At 37.1% G+C, this 17,570-nt stretch overlaps 1 protein-coding gene and 1 long non-coding RNA gene across 2 annotated transcripts in view; one reads left to right on the forward strand and one right to left on the reverse strand.

The window, feature by feature from the left end:
* The window catches only part of LOC134656890 (5-hydroxytryptamine receptor 1A-alpha), a 38,712-nt gene extending 24,213 nt beyond the window's left edge, over nt 1–14,499 (forward strand). Inside the window, exon 2 of the mRNA XM_063512433.1 lies at nt 12,980–14,499. Within this exon, the coding sequence (XP_063368503.1) occupies nt 12,980–14,267 (1,288 nt within the window). The 3' untranslated portion in view covers nt 14,268–14,499. The remainder of the gene's footprint in view (nt 1–12,979) is intronic.
* A 214-nt stretch (nt 14,500–14,713) lies between these two features.
* Nucleotides 14,714–17,570, reverse strand: part of LOC134657023 (uncharacterized) — a 129,968-nt gene continuing 127,111 nt past the window's right edge. Inside the window, exon 2 of the long non-coding RNA XR_010097578.1 lies at nt 14,714–14,996. This is a non-coding gene — a long non-coding RNA (uncharacterized LOC134657023). The remainder of the gene's footprint in view (nt 14,997–17,570) is intronic.

The following is a 17,570-nucleotide window of genomic DNA, read 5'->3' on the forward strand; positions in this document are numbered from 1 at the left end:
TTTTTAAAAAATCATCCCCCAAGGTGGTAAAACATGGGGTTGAAAATTTGTACGGATATCAAATATTTTTGAGAGTGCGGGACTTGAATCTTTGTATTTGATGATATTATTAAAAGACAGGACAAGTTATTTCAGCGTTTTGTAAAATTAATCCCCTAACAGGGTTAAAAAGGGGTTGAAAGTTTGTATGGAGTTCAAATTTTATTTTAAGCTAGGAACTTGAAACTTCGTAAAAATATATGTTATTAAAATACAAGAAAACTAATTTCAGCGTTTTTGAATATTCATCCCCTAAAGTGGTGAAAAAGGGGTTGAAAGTTTGTAAGGATATCAAACATTTTTTCGAACGCAGGACTTGAATCTTTGTATTTGGGGATATTATTAAAATACAGGAAAAGTAATTTCAGCGTTTTGTAAAATTCATCCCCTAACAGGGTTAAACAGGGGTTGAAAGTTTGAATCCATTACAAATGCTTTGAAACTTTTTAGAAAGGCATAATAGCCGATTACAAAAAAAAGTAATTGCAACGTTTTTGGAAATTTAACCCCTAAGGGGGTTAAAAAGGGAATGAAAGTTCGTCATAGGGTGCAAATTTTATTTTAAGCTAGGAACTTGAAACTTCGTAAAAAGGTATTAAATTAGAAACAAGAAAACTAATTTCAGCGTTTTTAAAAATTCATCCCCCAAGGTGGTAAAAAAGAGGTTGAAAATTTGTACGGAGATCAAATATTTTTGAGAGTGCGGGACTTGAATCTTTGTATTTGGGGATATTATTAAAATACAGGAAAAGTAATTTCAGCGTTTTGTAAAATTCTACCCCTAACAGGGTTAAACAGGGGTTGAAAGTTTGAATCCATTACAAATGCTTTGAAACTTCTTAGAAAGGCATAATAGCCGATTACAAAAAAAAGTAATTGCAACGTTTTTGGAAATTTAACCCCTAAGGGGGTTAAAAAGGGGATGAAAGTTCGTCATAGGGTGCAAATTTTATTTTAAGCTAGGAACTTGAAACTTTGCAAAAAGGTATTAAATTAAGATACAAGAAAACAAATTTCAGCGTTTTTAAAAAATCATCCCCCAAGGTGGTAAAACATGGGGTTGAAAATTTGTACGGATATCAAATATTTTTGAGAGTGCGGGACTTGAATCTTTGTATTTGATGATATTATTAGAAGACAGGACAAGTTATTTCAGTGTTTTGTAAAATTAATCCCCTAACAGGGTTAAAAAGGGGTTGAAAGTTTGTATGGAGTTCAAATTTTATTTTAAGCTAGGAACTTGAAACTTCGTAAAAATATATGCTATTAAAATACAAGAAAACTAATTTCAGCGTTTTTGAATATTCATCCCCTAAAGTGGTGAAAAAGGGGTTGAAAGTTTGTAAGGATATCAAACATTTTTTCGAACGCAGGACTTGAATCTTTGTATTTGGGGATATTATTAAAATACAGGAAAAGTAATTTCAGCGTTTTGTAAAATTCATCCCCTAACAGGGTTAAACAGGGGTTGAAAGTTTGAATCCATTACAAATGCTTTGAAACTTCTTAGAAAGGCATAATAGCCGATTACAAAAAAAAGTAATTGCAACGTTTTTGGAAATTCAACCCCTAAGGGGGTTAAAAAGGGGATGAAATTTCGTCTTAGGGTGCAAATTTTATTTTAAGCTAGGAACTTGAAACTTTGCAAAAAGGTATTAAATTAAGATACAAGAAAACAAATTTCAGCGTTTTTAAAAAATCATCCCCCAAGGTGGTAAAACATGGGGTTGAAAATTTGTACGGATATCAAATATTTTTGAGAGTGCGGGACTTGAATCTTTGTATTTGATGATATTATTAGAAGACAGGACAAGTTATTTCAGCGTTTTGTAAAATTAATCCCCTAACAGGGTTAAAAAGGGGTTGAAAGTTTGTATGGAGTTCAAATTTTATTTTAAGCTAGGAACTTGAAACTTCGTAAAAATATATGTTATTAAAATACAAGAAAACTAATTTCAGCGTTTTTGAATATTCATCCCCTAAAGTGGTGAAAAAGGGGTTGAAAGTTTGTATGGATATCAAACATTTTTTCGAACGCGGGACTTGAATCTTTGTATTTGGGGATATTATTAAAATACAGGAAAAGTAATTTCAGCGTTTTGTAAAATTCATCCCCTAACAGGGTTAAACAGGGGTTGAAAGTTTGAATCCATTACAAATGCTTTGAAACTTTTTAGAAAGGCATAATAGCCGATTACAAAAAAAGTAATTGCAACGTTTTTGGAAATTCAACCCCTAAGGGGGTTAAAAAGGGGATGAAAGTTCGTCTTAGGGTGCAAATTTTATTTAAAGCTAGGAACTTGCAACTTCGTAAATAGGTAGTTAGGTAGTAGGTTTTAGTAAATAGAGGACATGAAAATCTTCTAAGGGGGTTTAGAGGGATTACATCGAGGACAATTTTATTCAGTTAGGGGCTTGAAACTTCGTACCTAGGTTGTGAAAGAAAAGTCTCATGCGTTGTATAATATTAATAATTAAGAAATGATTAACCGTCCTACCGCAATCTCTTGCTGCATAATGTTCTAAGCTAATGTAGAATATATAACCACCAATATACAAATCCACGCGTACGAAGTCGCGGGCAACAGCTAGTTTAAAATAAGATCCTTCCTCGCTTATCTAGTAATGTTATTACTTACTAGTTTCAGTACCTATTGTATTTTGTGACAAGTAAGCAACAGCGATGCGTATGCTTTAGGGTAACATTCTATTTCTGACCGCAGCTGCACTACTGGTACTGAACGCGTCGCTGTTACTGTCAAGTATAGTAAAATGAACAGTAGTGCAGCTGCGGTTGGAAATGGACTGTCACCTTTACTAAAACTCAAAATAACTGTTATGTGTTGCTTATCATAATAATTCTATGGTCGCGTAGATAACTTTTCTCGTAGATTGCCGCTGGGTAGTGAGGTTCTTGAATGATGTTTAAATACCGGAGGACGCAGCAAGGAACAGGTCAAGGTTAGATAATGAAGGCAATATACGACCAAGATGGGCTACCGTGAAAACCGAAATTCGTAAATTGCGGAGATCTTTCTATTTTACTCCAATGAAGGCGTAAGAGTGACAGAGAAAAATGCCCGCAATTTGCGAACTTCGACTTTCGCGGTTATAGCCCAGTTTTTGTCAAATTGATGTACATAAACGGAGATTTTTTTGGTTTCCAATCGCAACGTACCTCACTCAAACTTTTGTTACTAAGCCAAATTAAACAATCAAACAACACACATATTGTACAGTACACGTCGCGAGCTCGATCAATAGAGACGGTGCAGTCGGTGCTCCAGACGAAGATCCCCAAAAACAGTTAGAAATATGTCGAGCTTTTATTCGGCTTAATAATACGTGAGTAACCCGTTTAAATTAATTGAAAATTAAACTGTTTACAGTTGTATAGATGACTAATGTATTTGAATTAATCCGGGTAATAAAACAACAAACAAAAATTTGATAATTGCATATTGATGGCATCATTATAGAAAAATCCCTCAAAAGCGGATGCGCAAACGCATGCGCAGACCTTAGTCATTAGCAAACCCTGTGTTAAAGTCTAGCTCATATAATTTGTAGGATTAGTCCATGACGCAATGTCTGTTTACCAGTCTTAGGTGGAAATAAGCGGTTTTCTATAAGTGTGCCTGTTGTGCAATAAATTGGACTTGATTGAGGAAATTTTCCCTTCCTTGCAATACAATGACGTCTTTCTTAATGAAAAGGGATAGTTTGAATCATTAGTTAGTGCAAATGAGATGATCACTACCTAGTTTCTCTAGAAATTACAGTAAAAAAATTGGTTGCTATAGTATAAGCTCTTACTATAGTAAAGTTGGTGTATCAAAGGCCTTTTCTTTCTTCTTTGTTTCAGTACATAATATATATGAGAAAGACGATAGGCATCGGTCACTAGACGATGTAAGCTCTAGGTACTACTGAATCATAGCACAATACAAACACGTGTGACCAAAGTGTAATCTCAGGTAAGTTTGCGAGCATGTACTTAACTAAGTCCACTCTAAAAATACTTATCTTTGAATATTTGAGCTTCTGACGTCATAACGTCGGTCAAAATTTCTTAATTCTGCAGGGTAAATACAACTAATACATACTAGTTACACCCTTACACACAATAGCAATAAAAACGCGTTTCTTGTTATAAGTAGATACATTACGTAATCCATTTTAATTGCTCTTGAGTGTAGTATTTTTATTTAAAGGTAGTATATAAATAAAAATCTTATCTGTTTAGGTAAACCCCGCGGATTCCGCAAAAACAAAGCGTCATGCAATTAATGATAATGCTAAATCATTACCATCATTCGCGTGTCTCATAATGACCCGTCTCAAGTGGAAAGACCCTGAGGAACACGGATAGGAAAACCCTTTAGACACCCACAAAACGGTTTTAAATTAACTCAGGCTTGTGATATAATCATATGGATCCATTGTGTCTTAATTGATTCATTATGAATAGCTTATATGGATATGGAGACCGATACACTTCCTGGTTCTGCCAAGTCACGCTCGTGTACATTAGTCCATTTATTGTTTTTGTATCAAACGGAGATAGAAGTTTTTTATCACTGTACAAAAAGCGATGATATCATAATATTGCATCATTAAAATTACACTGTCTGGAAAAAATCTTTAAACTTTCTTCACGATTAGTAAAAAGTCAAATATACCCAAGCTAGTAACTACAGGATTCACGTAAATGTTAATGTATCGTTCAATTTCGTATTTAAGTAAAAAAACAAGGCCAATAGGTTATTATTCACTTAATGCGTAGGGTTGATCCTGATCACGTCTCCTGAATCACCCTTTAATAATAGCTCGTTTTTCTAATGATCATAAAAGGAAAATTTTGCTATAAGGCAATTAGCTTTATTACTGAACAAGAACACACACGCGCTAAAGTGGCGTAGTACGTGCTAAAGATTGGCATTAACCTACTTCGCCTGTCCGTCGGTTAGCGACCAAGACTCCCAATTATTGCGAACGATTTTGAACTTAGTGTATTTAGTGTACAGCACTTAATGACAAAACATAAACAAAATAGGCACGATATTCGATAAACAGAAGCTTTTGTTGTCGTCATGGGAATGTAAACATGCATATTAGTATGCACTGTGGAAAGAAACACTATTATTGTAATATTAACGTGGAAAAAAGAAATTTCTACTAACAAACACCACCTAAAAAGATTTTAGGTGGTGTTTAAACAGAAACTCGTTGTTGACTTGATTCATTTCACTTCCCACTTCGCAGTCAGTTTGATGTAAAATATTCCACAGTTACATTAATTATTGAGATAGAAACAAGTTTGCATCTCAGTGAATGAAGGAATAAATTAATAGTGACATCGATGTACCGACCTATTTTATTGCAAGAAATCAATAAGATCTTGATATAAAGCGGAGTTTATATAGGTACGAAAGTAAAGTGAGCGTTAGAACTCACAACTCACGCTCTCAAAAACCAACTAATGTACAAATGTGTAATTATAATTTTTTACGGGTTTTTACTAGATCTATTTGTTTTTTCCTAACGAAAATTTAATCGTAGTCAAAGCTAATTGAACAACACCGTTAAACAAGTCAGTAACATATTGCCATGCCAAATGGTAATTAGGAATGCCTGCCGGCCGGTTCCACGAAGAGCTTTAGTCATCAAAGATTTAAAAAAGTTACACGAAACCACGCCTTGTTTATTATACCTAAATATAGAATTAACGGAAATGTTGACCGGCATTCGAAAATTAAAATTAAGGGGCCCCAAAATAAAGATTGATAGATTTGATGTTCAATTATTGTGGTTTATTGGAAGAACAACATTAATCATCTTGAAGAAACGGTAAGCAATGCTTAATAAGCATACACCTTTTTAACCTTTTTTCAAATGTAAGGATTATAATTTGAACAATTTATGTACGTAGATACCTATTGGGCCGATTCTGTTGAATAAACTGTCAATCGTTTCTTATTCTATATCCCGGTCGACATATTATGTACCTTTATAACTGACTAACAAAAAGCAGGGGGCCGATTTTTGAATTTCGACCGCTCAATTTCGTGTATTTCGTGCAATAATATCTCCACTACTAAACATTTAAATTCTACTAAAAGATATGAAAACGAGTGGTCAATACCACTAGATTCCCGATTTCTATCACTCGTTTTTCAAAAATTAGACTTACGCCGTTTTCTACCCATTTTCGAGTGACGAAATCGAGCGATGGAAATTCAAAAATCGGCCCCCAGGAAGTTTAATAAAAAATCTGGTCAAGTTATTTTTTACATTTTTACTTGTTTATGAAAAGATTATTAAAGTCAAATAAAAATGTATGACAACAAAATATTCTTACATGATACACGGTACCTACTTCCATTCAAACAACATTTTTTATAGTTTTCTGATAAAGTATGAATTATGTATTACCTACGTGAAAACACGACAGAAACGATTTACGTCAAACGACTCAAACATCTTTTTTTTTTAAACTATAGCCATTCATGCCTAACTTTTTTATTCTCATATATATTTTATGAAGCCCCATGGCCGACATTTGGATGTATATATGCGGGCGAGGCGCGGAGTGATTTGTTCGCTCTTTTGGCACCTGGTCACGGTCACGGCCGATAGGAAGTGGATGGAATCATTCAAAATTTAATCCTGTCTGGATGATTTAATATATTTTTTTTAACACGAGCGTCCTTCAGAATATAGACGATCTATTGTATATTTAAGCTAAGTGGACGGTGAAAAAAACAGACTATTGCGTATGGCAAATAATTACCTACTCAGATATCCAATAAACAATGAGTCAAAAATATTTTTTAAGAACGCAAACATTTTAACAGAAAGTTATAATAATCGTGACTGTTTTTTTTTACTTAACCAGATCTAAGTAAGTACCTACTTTTAGTAATGACGAAGCATGTAAACTCGAGACTATACCAACAAATTATCAATAATATTGACGTAATTGATAATCAGCAAGTCATCTTACGTTTTTATTTGCAAAAACTGACTGTTGACCCCTGCCTCACCTGATGTTTGACTGCAAAGCTCTGCTTGTTGTTGCAAAACAGGTTGTTCATTCTTGTTCTAAAATCGTGTTTTATTAGATATAGGTATTAAAAAAGCGGCCAAGTGCGAGTCGGACTCGCCCATGAAGGGTTCCGTATTTAGGCGATTTATGACGTATAAAAAAAAACTACTTACTAGATCTCGTTCAAACCAATTTTCGGTGGAAGTTTACATGGTAATGTACATCATATATTTTTTTTAGTTTTATCATTCTCTTATTTTAGAAGTTACAGGGGGGGGGGGGACACACATTTTACCACTTTGGAAGTGTCTCTCGCGCAAACTATTCAGTTTAGAAAAAAATGATATTAGGAACCTCAATATCATTTTTGAAGACCTATCCATAGATACCCCACACGTATGGGTTTGATGAAAAAAAAAAATTTTGAGTTTCAGTTCGAAGTATGGGGAACCCCAAAAATTTATTGTTTTTTTTCTATTTTTGTGTGAAAATCTTAATGCGGTTTACAGAATACATCTACTTACCAAGTTTCAACAGTATAGTTCTTATAGTTTCGGATAAAAGTGGCTGTGACATACGGACGGACAGACAGACGGACAGACGGACAGACAGACAGACATGACGAATCTATAAGGGTTCCGTTTTTTTCCATTTGGCTACGGAACCCTAAAAAGACCGGCACGTGCGCAAAAATAAATTCTAATTCATTTATTGGCATACCTTACCTACGGACAAGGACATACGCTCTTAGTATCATAACAATAACAATAAAGTCGTGTTAAATTTTGAAGTTATTGAACAACTAGCCCGATTTATCAAAACCCAAACAAAAAAAAATTACGTATAGAAAAATTATAGTTTTTTGAAGTCAAAAAGAGCCACAGGAAAAAATGACGTTATATTATTAAAGGTACCTAAGTATGGACAAAGCATTCATGTTAAAAATAACTTCGCATGCTTCTAATTTCATAATATTTCGTGATTCCATCCATTTCGTGGTCATGTCAAGTCAACACACGATTCACTTTTATGTATTTAAAAAAACCCCTTGTCACGCAAAGGGTGGTTTTGATCAATAGTTGAATGGAAAATCCGGGGGGGGGGGGGGTGAAAAATATACATACCAGGTTTTTTTTAAATGGTTTAAGGTACCTATTCGTAATTTCAAGAATTTCATACTGTCCGGTAATTCCAAAAATAGACTCAAACGTCAAATATGACGAATATGAACAAGACTCCAATATGATGGAACTTTGGGTAACTTTCGGAATGAATTCTAATTTTTTGGAAAGCGAAATCAAAATTCATACACCTTAGTAGTATATTTCACCTAATAATTACTTTAACTTTTATACTATGTAGTTAAGTATATAAAACGTCTCGAGACGGGGATATCCTAACCTTGCTCTTTTTTTCACTATACGACCGTAAATTACAATGTTTATAATAAAACTTTTCAAAACAAACCAGATCAGAACACTTTAAACATCTTCACTAATTCCATAAACTTTACAAAACAGGTATCAAAGTGAGTTGTTAAAATATTTACACTTATTTGCATTTTTAGGGTTCCGTACCGTAAAGGTAAAAACGGGACCCTATTACAAAGACTCCGCTGTCCGTCCGTCCGTCCGTCCGTCCGTCTGTCCGTCCGTCCGTCCGTCCGTCCGTCCGTCCGTCCGTCCGTCTGTCCGTCCGTCCGTCCGTCCGTCTGTCACCAGGCTGTATCTCACGAACCTGATAGCTAGACAGTTGAAATTTTCACAGATGATGTATTTCTGTTGCCGCTATAACAACAAATACTAAAAACAGAATAAAATAAAGATTTAAGTGGGGCTCCCATACAACAAACGTGATTTTTGACCGAAGTTAAGCAACGTCGGGCGGGGTCAGTACTTGGATGGGTGACCGTTTTTTTGCTTGTTTTGCTCTATTTTTTGTTGATGGTGCGGAACACTCCGTGCGCGAGTCCGACTCGCACTTGGCCGGTTTTTTTACATAATTCAATGAAAACTAGGTCAAAATATTTCTGGAAATATATACTTGACACGTTAAAAATTATTGAGTGATTCTTAAAATGAAATTGTCGTCATTTGCGCTTTCTTCTTTTACAATCTGCCATTGACTGTTTAATTTATGCGTGCTTCATATCAAGGTTGAAAAAAGTGGGTTAATGATTTAATCATTAGAGAATATTCTAAAATTATTTGTGAAAGCTAATGAGATATTATTAATAAGTGAAATAGGCCAGCGACATTACAAACCTACGCAAAATCTTCTGTGAACATTTTGGCTGAAAAATGCGATCTCGAATCTGTTTGTATAAAAAATAAACATTAGCTCTTCACTCTAGTACTTTTGGCGCCAGTTTGTGAACGTTAAAGGCCGTAATAATTTAAGATGACGGGTAAAATAACAAATCGCGATGAATCGACAACTTTTGTTTGACTTTGTTCAGTAAGTTACAATAAATCAATAAGTATGTTAACATTATATTCTCGAGTATTTGTTTAATAATAATCAGATATTTGATTAAAAAACCAGTTGTTAAAATTTTACACGATTAAATTTTCTAAAATCAACTAAAGGAACTGCACCTCACATGTATCAAAGTTCACTTTATCTAGTTCACACGTTTAAGTAAATTCATTATTAGCCAACATCTTCTTAAACGATATGTTAAATAAACAATATACGAGACTTGCCGAGGTGTCACGGTCACTAATGACCTCGACATAGATTTTTTTTGTCGAAATCGCAATTTAAAAATAACTTATGACTAATTTTATAAACTCTTGTAGGTATTTTTTTTCTTATGTGAAAGTCTCGAAGAGTTTTATTCCAAAACTTCCCTGGACTTACGTATAATTGCAAAGTGTATATTGTAAAAATATTTACAGAAAAGGGTCTTACAGATTTTTAAATCATTGTGCATAGTTAATACCTTACGTAAGAAAATATTCCTATTACACTACAAATATTGACATTCGATAGCAATTACAATTTCTAATCAAATCAATCAATGTAAGACCATGAAACATTTCTGTACCACAAGGCTCACGTTGACATGCAGCGTTGCCCACCAATGGTCTTGTATTCCGATGCATACAATTGTATACATTGAATTGGATCGATTCCGCATACGAGAGAAATACAAATGCAATTATATACAATTTATGCATGATTTGATTTTCAAATAATGCTTGAGGGTCATCGCAATCCAAGGGCAATATACATATGTATGTGATGGGAGAATATTCTGGTTAATCTGGTTTGTAGTGGGGTTGGCCATGGCATGACTGTTGCGAAGGGGAACTAATAGACATCAGTCGTCACAAGTCACCATTAAAACTCTGATTTTAGCATCAAAGATAAAAAATATAGGCTCATAAAATATAAAGAAAGCATATTTTAAGATTTTAATAAAACTACAGATACATAACTAAAGTTGTATATGAAGTTTCATTTCTCTTCGTTATTATTCATAGGAATAGGAGCTTATGCTCTAGACTCGTGTAAAAGAACTAGATTTAGAAATCTCCAACATAAAAATCGTTCAATAACAAAAATTGACAATTTGTGCCCGAATTTTATTAACAGTACAGATACCTCCAATTGAGGGGGGATTTAAATCTTCTCGGGGCAGAGGTGTAGGGTTGGAGACGGTGTAGCTTTATTTGACGTTCATAAGCGCATTGTAATTATACCTACTTGAATAAACTACCTTTTATCTTATCTTATCTTATACATGGTGTCTCTGACTATGGGGCTTTAAATCCAGGGCTTGATTTTACTCGCTAAACTGAGCTACTTTTACTATGGGATCAACCCTAAAATCGGGGAAAAAATCTTGGCTTTTCCATAGAAAACGTCGACATCTGATCAGCCAAAATGTATGAAAAAGTAAAAAAAAAAATCGGGATTTCGGCGTTGGTGCCATAATAAAAGTAGCTCAGTTTAGCGAGTAGAATCGAGCCCTGGATTTAAAGCCTCATAGTCAGAGACACCGTGTAGATGGTTAAAAATAAGTGTTCTACATTCTATTAACGAATCACCTAATTCACCTATCAATAACTTTTAGTACAAACAAACATTATCAAACGGCGACTTATTTCAATCATCCTCTGACGAGGTTTTGTCCGATTTTGTTTATGTAACGCGTTTTAAATGGAGTAGCCTTCCCTTGGAATAAAAAGGGAAATGCTTGTTCCTGGATTATTTTACTCCGCAACCTTGGCGATGACAGCGGGATGATTTGTAGATTTAGCTGGAAATTATTGAAGGGCATCAATCTGCGAATACTTGTTCATTTTACTTGTAAGGAAACCAATAAGGGTATCAAAATAAAAATAAATTCAGGACACGGGGTCACGGGCAAGGGCAGCATCCGCTCCTAGGTACCCCGACATTTCATTAAAAGTGTCGAAAGGACATCACGTGTTAGTTTCGGCTCCGCGCACGCCTCCCAAATGTTCCGTGATGAAAGACATAGGTACCTACAAGTCTTGTAATAAACATATTTAAATCTAAGTAAAAAAATGCGATCGTCGTAGTTAGAACAAGCTAATCTTATTATCTGATAAATGTGATTCAATGTGACCATGTCATGCTGAGTCGGAATCACGTCAGAATGTCCGTGTATATCATGTTTAATTTGAAAGTCACACCTCTAAACCATGACACACCATCAACAAACAATTAATTTGTTATTCATAAAAATCGTATTATTACGTAAACAAGTATTTGGAAGCGATTTTATTCACACGATTGTGTGTCATTGACCTTTGAGGAGTTTTGGCATCGGTCGAGGTAACCATTAAGAAAAATAAAGTAGGTATTTCCTGTGATATATAAGATTTTCAATGGTACGGAAAATTTACTACGTCAACACTGGACTTACTACGATTGTGTTATCATAATTATGATGTAATATAATTTAAGTCAAAATGATAATGTTTATTATGATGGCTGCCAAACTTGGCTACCTTTGACATCGAAATCAGTCAATATTTTGTGCGATGAGCGCAAATCTTTTTCTGGTCGACCAAAAATATAATTAGTTTACTTTTTTTCCTTGACACGTTTGTGTTATGTAAAACTCGGTTGCTAACAATACGAGTACAATTGATTAATCAAACAGTAACATTGACTGTATAGAATATAAATCGCCGGACATAAAACAATTATTCACTACCTAATACATGTATATGTAAATTTATATATATAGATTAATGTGGCAGTGTTGTATATGTAGAGTTGCGTACGCGTTGATGGAAACAGTGCAATTGTGCTTTCGTAATTTTTGGTAGGGTAAAGGTCATATTGTAATAGCTTTACGTTACAATGCCCAAAGCCCTTTGTGGGTAATATATATACTCCTATAATGTTTTGATTCCTGGTGGAATAAATAGTAAGCAGTTAAGTTTAGTTTAAAGTTGATCTTTAGAACGTATTTCGGCAACTTGTACAAAATGTTTTATTGCGTTGGTACACGTAAATGATTAATCATGTAATGATTATTACGTTAATTGGAACATTAAGGTATTGTCGTCTACCAGATATTGCACAAGGCCGGCGAATTGGACGGAAAACTTCCAGAATTCGCAAAACCGATACGTGAGCAATTTATGAACGCACGGAATAACCAACTTCGAGCTCGATCGATAATTCCTGAACGTTCTATATGTACTTTAAGAAATAAATATTTACAAAACAAAGCTTGATTGATTCTGATTGTTCTCTGATTAATTACTCCACAAAATCAGGACGAAGCCATAAAACCGCTGATTAATACGTAGAAAATTGACACAACCTTGGGTTCTTGTTTGAGAGCGCACCCAAATCAACATCGAGTGTGGCAAACATTCCTAATTCGCGTTTCTATTGTTACAGGTTCGTCATAAACTTGCTGGCGACGAATTTGCTGACGACGTCGATGTTGGCGCCTGCGCTGTTTGGCGAACATTCCACGCTGATCCGATCGGAACAGATGGCCTGGTTGGAGGCAGGCGACGCCGCCGCTGCGGCTTGCAGCCTCGCTGCACTCCTCTCCGTCACGCTGATCGCGCTGGACCAACACCACGCAGTGACAGATCCGCTGCGTTGCCACACGCGCCTCCTTCAACGCCGGCCCGTCGTCCTCTGCGCCACTACTTGGCTCATCGCCGCTTCGGTAGCAGCGATTCGCGCCACCATTGCCGTAGTCCGCCACTTCTACCCGGACGAGCCAATCGTGCAGGGCGTCGAGCTAGTCTATTCCATCGTGTACTTAATTCTTGGCATCCTCGCTCCCGCTACCGTTGTCTGCGTTATGTACGCGAGAATCTACCGAGCGGCGCGCTCCTCCGGTCTCCGAGCGCGAGCCCATGGGGCCAGCGCGCTGCAGCTCCACGAACCTCAAGCCAACTTACCAGATCTCATAGAAGAAGGCGAAGGCCTAACTCTTAAAATTGATGTACCCGAAAACGGTCCCACGGAAGAGACTGACCGCAAATTCGGCCCGTTCCTGCTTCCTCCAGATCAGCCGCGTCGGTGCCCCTCTGTCGCAAGTTTGAGAAATGCGCGAAAAGATGGGAAATCGAATGAGGATTTGAGGAAAGGCTTGCCGGCGGTGAGCTCTGCTCCGTCGCTAGCGGCGCCCCTGCTGGCCGTACAGCCGCGCACGCCGGTCCCTTCCGCAAACGGCTCGAGGATTACGTCGATCCGGTGCAGAATTTCAAATGCATCACTTTTCCGCTACCGCGAGGAGTCCCGCGCGGCCCGCGTCGGGATCCTTACCGGCGCGCTAGTGATGCTGCATATCCCACACGCCGTCACCGCCGCGGTGTCAGCGGCTGCGCCCGGGCTAGGCGACTACGCCCGCACGCCCGCCCTGGCGCTCCTGCTGCTGGCGTCTGCGGCTTCCCCGTTCCTGTTTGCGCTGCGGTCGCGGCGCGTGCAGCGTGAGGCGCGTCGATTGCTGTTGCCTGAGAAAAGCGCGTGGGAGCGCGCCTCGGGCGCCGCGTCGGCGGCGGTGGCCGACGGGCAGCGCGCTCGCGCGGCCTTGGAGCTGCTGAGAACCCTGTCGCCCGGAAACGCTAGAGAAGCGCCGCCGGCGGGAAACGCTGGAGAGGCGGGTGCGTGCCGAGGCTCCTTCAGCTCGGGCGGCAGCACCCAGCTGTCGTCCGCGTCGGACGAGTGACCGCCGCCCCCGCCGCCCCGGCCCGCGCGGCCCGCCCGGGTGCACTTCGCGCGACCCACCGCTCTACTCATCTGTGATACTAAGTTAAGCCACGCGCTCGGCGCGACTGCCAGACTGATATAGTTTAAGTTAATTTATTAATGTGTCAATGTACCTTGCCGCTAAGCGGACAACTTTTATTACCTGATATAAGTAAGTGTATGGAAATATTAAAATTCGTATCGAAATTTAATTACAGTTTTCTTTGCCAACCAACATCACTTTTCAACTCGTTTTTGCACGTATTTTGCGTCAATCTACACATTTTGTGTAACAGTAGTCAGATTTTGTGTATATCTACCTAATTAGCATATTTTACGTGCAAAAAAGTTTTGAACTTACCTAATATAAAAAAAGCGGCCACGTGCGAGTCGGACTCGCCCATGAAGGGTTCCGTATATAGGCGATTTATGACGTATTAAAAAAAACTACTAGATCTCGTTCAAACCAATTTTCGGTGGAAGTTTACATGGTAATGTACATCATATATTTTTTTTAGTTTTATCATTCTGTTATTTTAGAAGTTACAGGGGGGGGGGACACACATTTTACCACTTTAGAAGTGTCTCTCGCGCAAACTATTCAGTTTAGAAAAAAATGATATTAGAAACCTCAATATCATTTTTGAAGACCTATCCATAGATACCCCACACGTATGGGTTTGATGAAAAAAAAATTTGAGTTTCAGTTCTAAGTATGGGGAACCCCAAAAATTTATTGTTTTTTTTCTATTTTTGTGTAAAAATCTTAATGCGGTTCATAGAATACATCTACTTAACAAGTTTCAACAGTATAGTTCTTATAGTTTCGGAGAAAAGTGACTGTGACATACGGACGGACAGACGGACAGACAGACAGACATGACGAATCTATAAGGGTTCCGTTTTTTGCCATTTAGCTACGGAACCCTAATAAGATCACGGATTCAAGGTGGTTACGAAATATATTATAATACACCTAGCCAACGCATCTGGTTTACGATAATTGTATAAATACGATAAAACATCGTACTGTTTATTTTTTCCAACCACCTAGAATCCTTAATGCCTATCCGCCGCAGGCCGCAAAAATTTAGCAACGAAACCTCAACTTTACGAAAACTGCTCTACGCTAACGTTGTATATCGTTGGATTGCTATAATCTGACAAAGTTACCAAACGCGGCATACTGCTGTAATTTCATACTGTATCGCAATATATTGACCAATACAGATCTCTATATCATGAGCAAGGTCGCGAAAACTTTCTTAGTGCCAGACGTTAGCGGGGACTTGGTGTTAGAATGACAATGAGCTGACAGGAAATGCATGTGGCGACTACATTAAGGGGACGGTATATGACGTTTTCGATTTAGAGCTCACTTTGTGCAATCAATTTGTTCAAGAAATGTTTAATAACGCATTAAATTATACGTAAATTTGTTCACGAAGAAGCCGTGTACCGGCTCTTCACGGCATAATATTTTTTATTTGCTGTAATTCTCTACAAATCGACACTAAAAGTATCCAAAAATCAAAATATGGAGTTCCGTTTGAGCAACACGCATTACAGTTTTGCCTTTAACAGTAATTGAGTTGTTGTGTGATTTTGAAAGCTAGATAACTAAACTAGCAAATTATTATCTACTTATATTTTTACTCACAAATACAACACAGAAATTCAATCCCAAATGTAAACTTTCGTACAATTTCCATACATTGACGACATCACTCAAAATTCTTCTTCGAGTCAGATGGCCGCTGGCCTTGGATCGAAGCAGACGTGTACGTCGTCTTAGCTCGTTTTTGACATTATTTAGACATTTCATCATATACGCATACGAAAATGTATACCAGTAGATAAATTGTATTTCAAAAAATAGGGTAAAGAAATTTATTTAAAATTTGATTTGTTGTTATTTACAGGTCGTAACGATCGAAAACAGCAGTAAACTATCCTAAAACAATACGATTACAATTGAATTTAAGTAACTTGTTCCTTCAAAACCCGCTTAAAATGAAAAAAGTTTAAAGACTCGTTTTACTGATTGGGATTGATTTTCATTATGCTGGTATCAATTTTGCGTCATTAAAAAAAAGTATATGACTTCTGTACGTCAATGACATTTGATGTCAATTGTAATCTTGTATTTACGTTAGAGAATATTATATATTCATTTAAATATTACTTACCTATTAATACGAAGCGTAATTCGTTTAATACCTGAACCAACACCTGTCTGACCTGTCTGTCTACACCTACTTTGTTGCCGTTCGTTCCGTCTATATGTGTGCGATTACGTGCTGTTCTCAATAATCAAGAAACAAGCCATAATCTCCAAGAATAAAATAACAGCAAGACCAGCATTTAGTACCAACTAGTTTTTGCGGATTTGGAGACAAGAGATGAAGCTTACAGGCTAATACCGCTGCGGTCTAGCTATTGTTATGTGTATATATCGAGTATTATATAAATTTACTATAAAATAACAATGTTTTATTTCAATGACATTATGTATGTTTCGGTGATTATAAGAATTTTGTCCACACAATAATTGTGCAAAGCAGAGACTGCATCATGCTTTCTTTACGGTATAAGCGGTATGGTACCGTTATTATTTATCAATACCGGTTCGTTTTGAAGGTAAAACTATACCGGTTGAAATACAAAGTACGGTACCGGTATAAAATTACAGCAGGGACAACCATTTTTATAGGTGTACAGTCAGCTGCAGAGAAAAGGTACGACCAGATAGATAATTGTATGCAGGGGTGGTACCTTTTCTCTGCAGCTAGCTGTACCTAAACCATCATTGACCGAGCGTTGGCGAAGGTCTCCGTTTCAACTTGGGCAAAAATGCTTTCGTATGTCCGAATTCTTCTCCTTTGCATATCACATTTCTCAACTGATTCTCGTGAAAATTCGGTAGTCCGATATAATTATTCGGTTTCTTTTTTTATTGAACAATTTAAAATAGGCAGAAATTGTCATAAAGGACTTAAGCGCCGGTAGGGTCTGTGACACTTAAGACCACTGCGATTATTAGGTACTTACTGGCCCCTATTTCACCACGACCACGGTGACAGGTGCGACAGTTGTCGACATCACTGTTGCTGACGTCACAGGCCTCCATAGGCTACGGTAACCGCTTACCATCGGACGGGCGATGTGCTTGTTTGCCACCAACATTTTAATAAATAAATAAACTCCATTATATTGCCACTAAAAAATTCTTATTTTGCGAAGCTAATGACAATTGTCACAAGAAACACGGCAACTGTATCGA

The sequence above is a fragment of the Cydia amplana genome, chromosome 19 (genome assembly GCF_948474715.1).
Source record: "Cydia amplana chromosome 19, ilCydAmpl1.1, whole genome shotgun sequence".
In the NCBI taxonomy this organism is placed as follows: Eukaryota; Metazoa; Arthropoda; class Insecta; order Lepidoptera; family Tortricidae; genus Cydia; species Cydia amplana.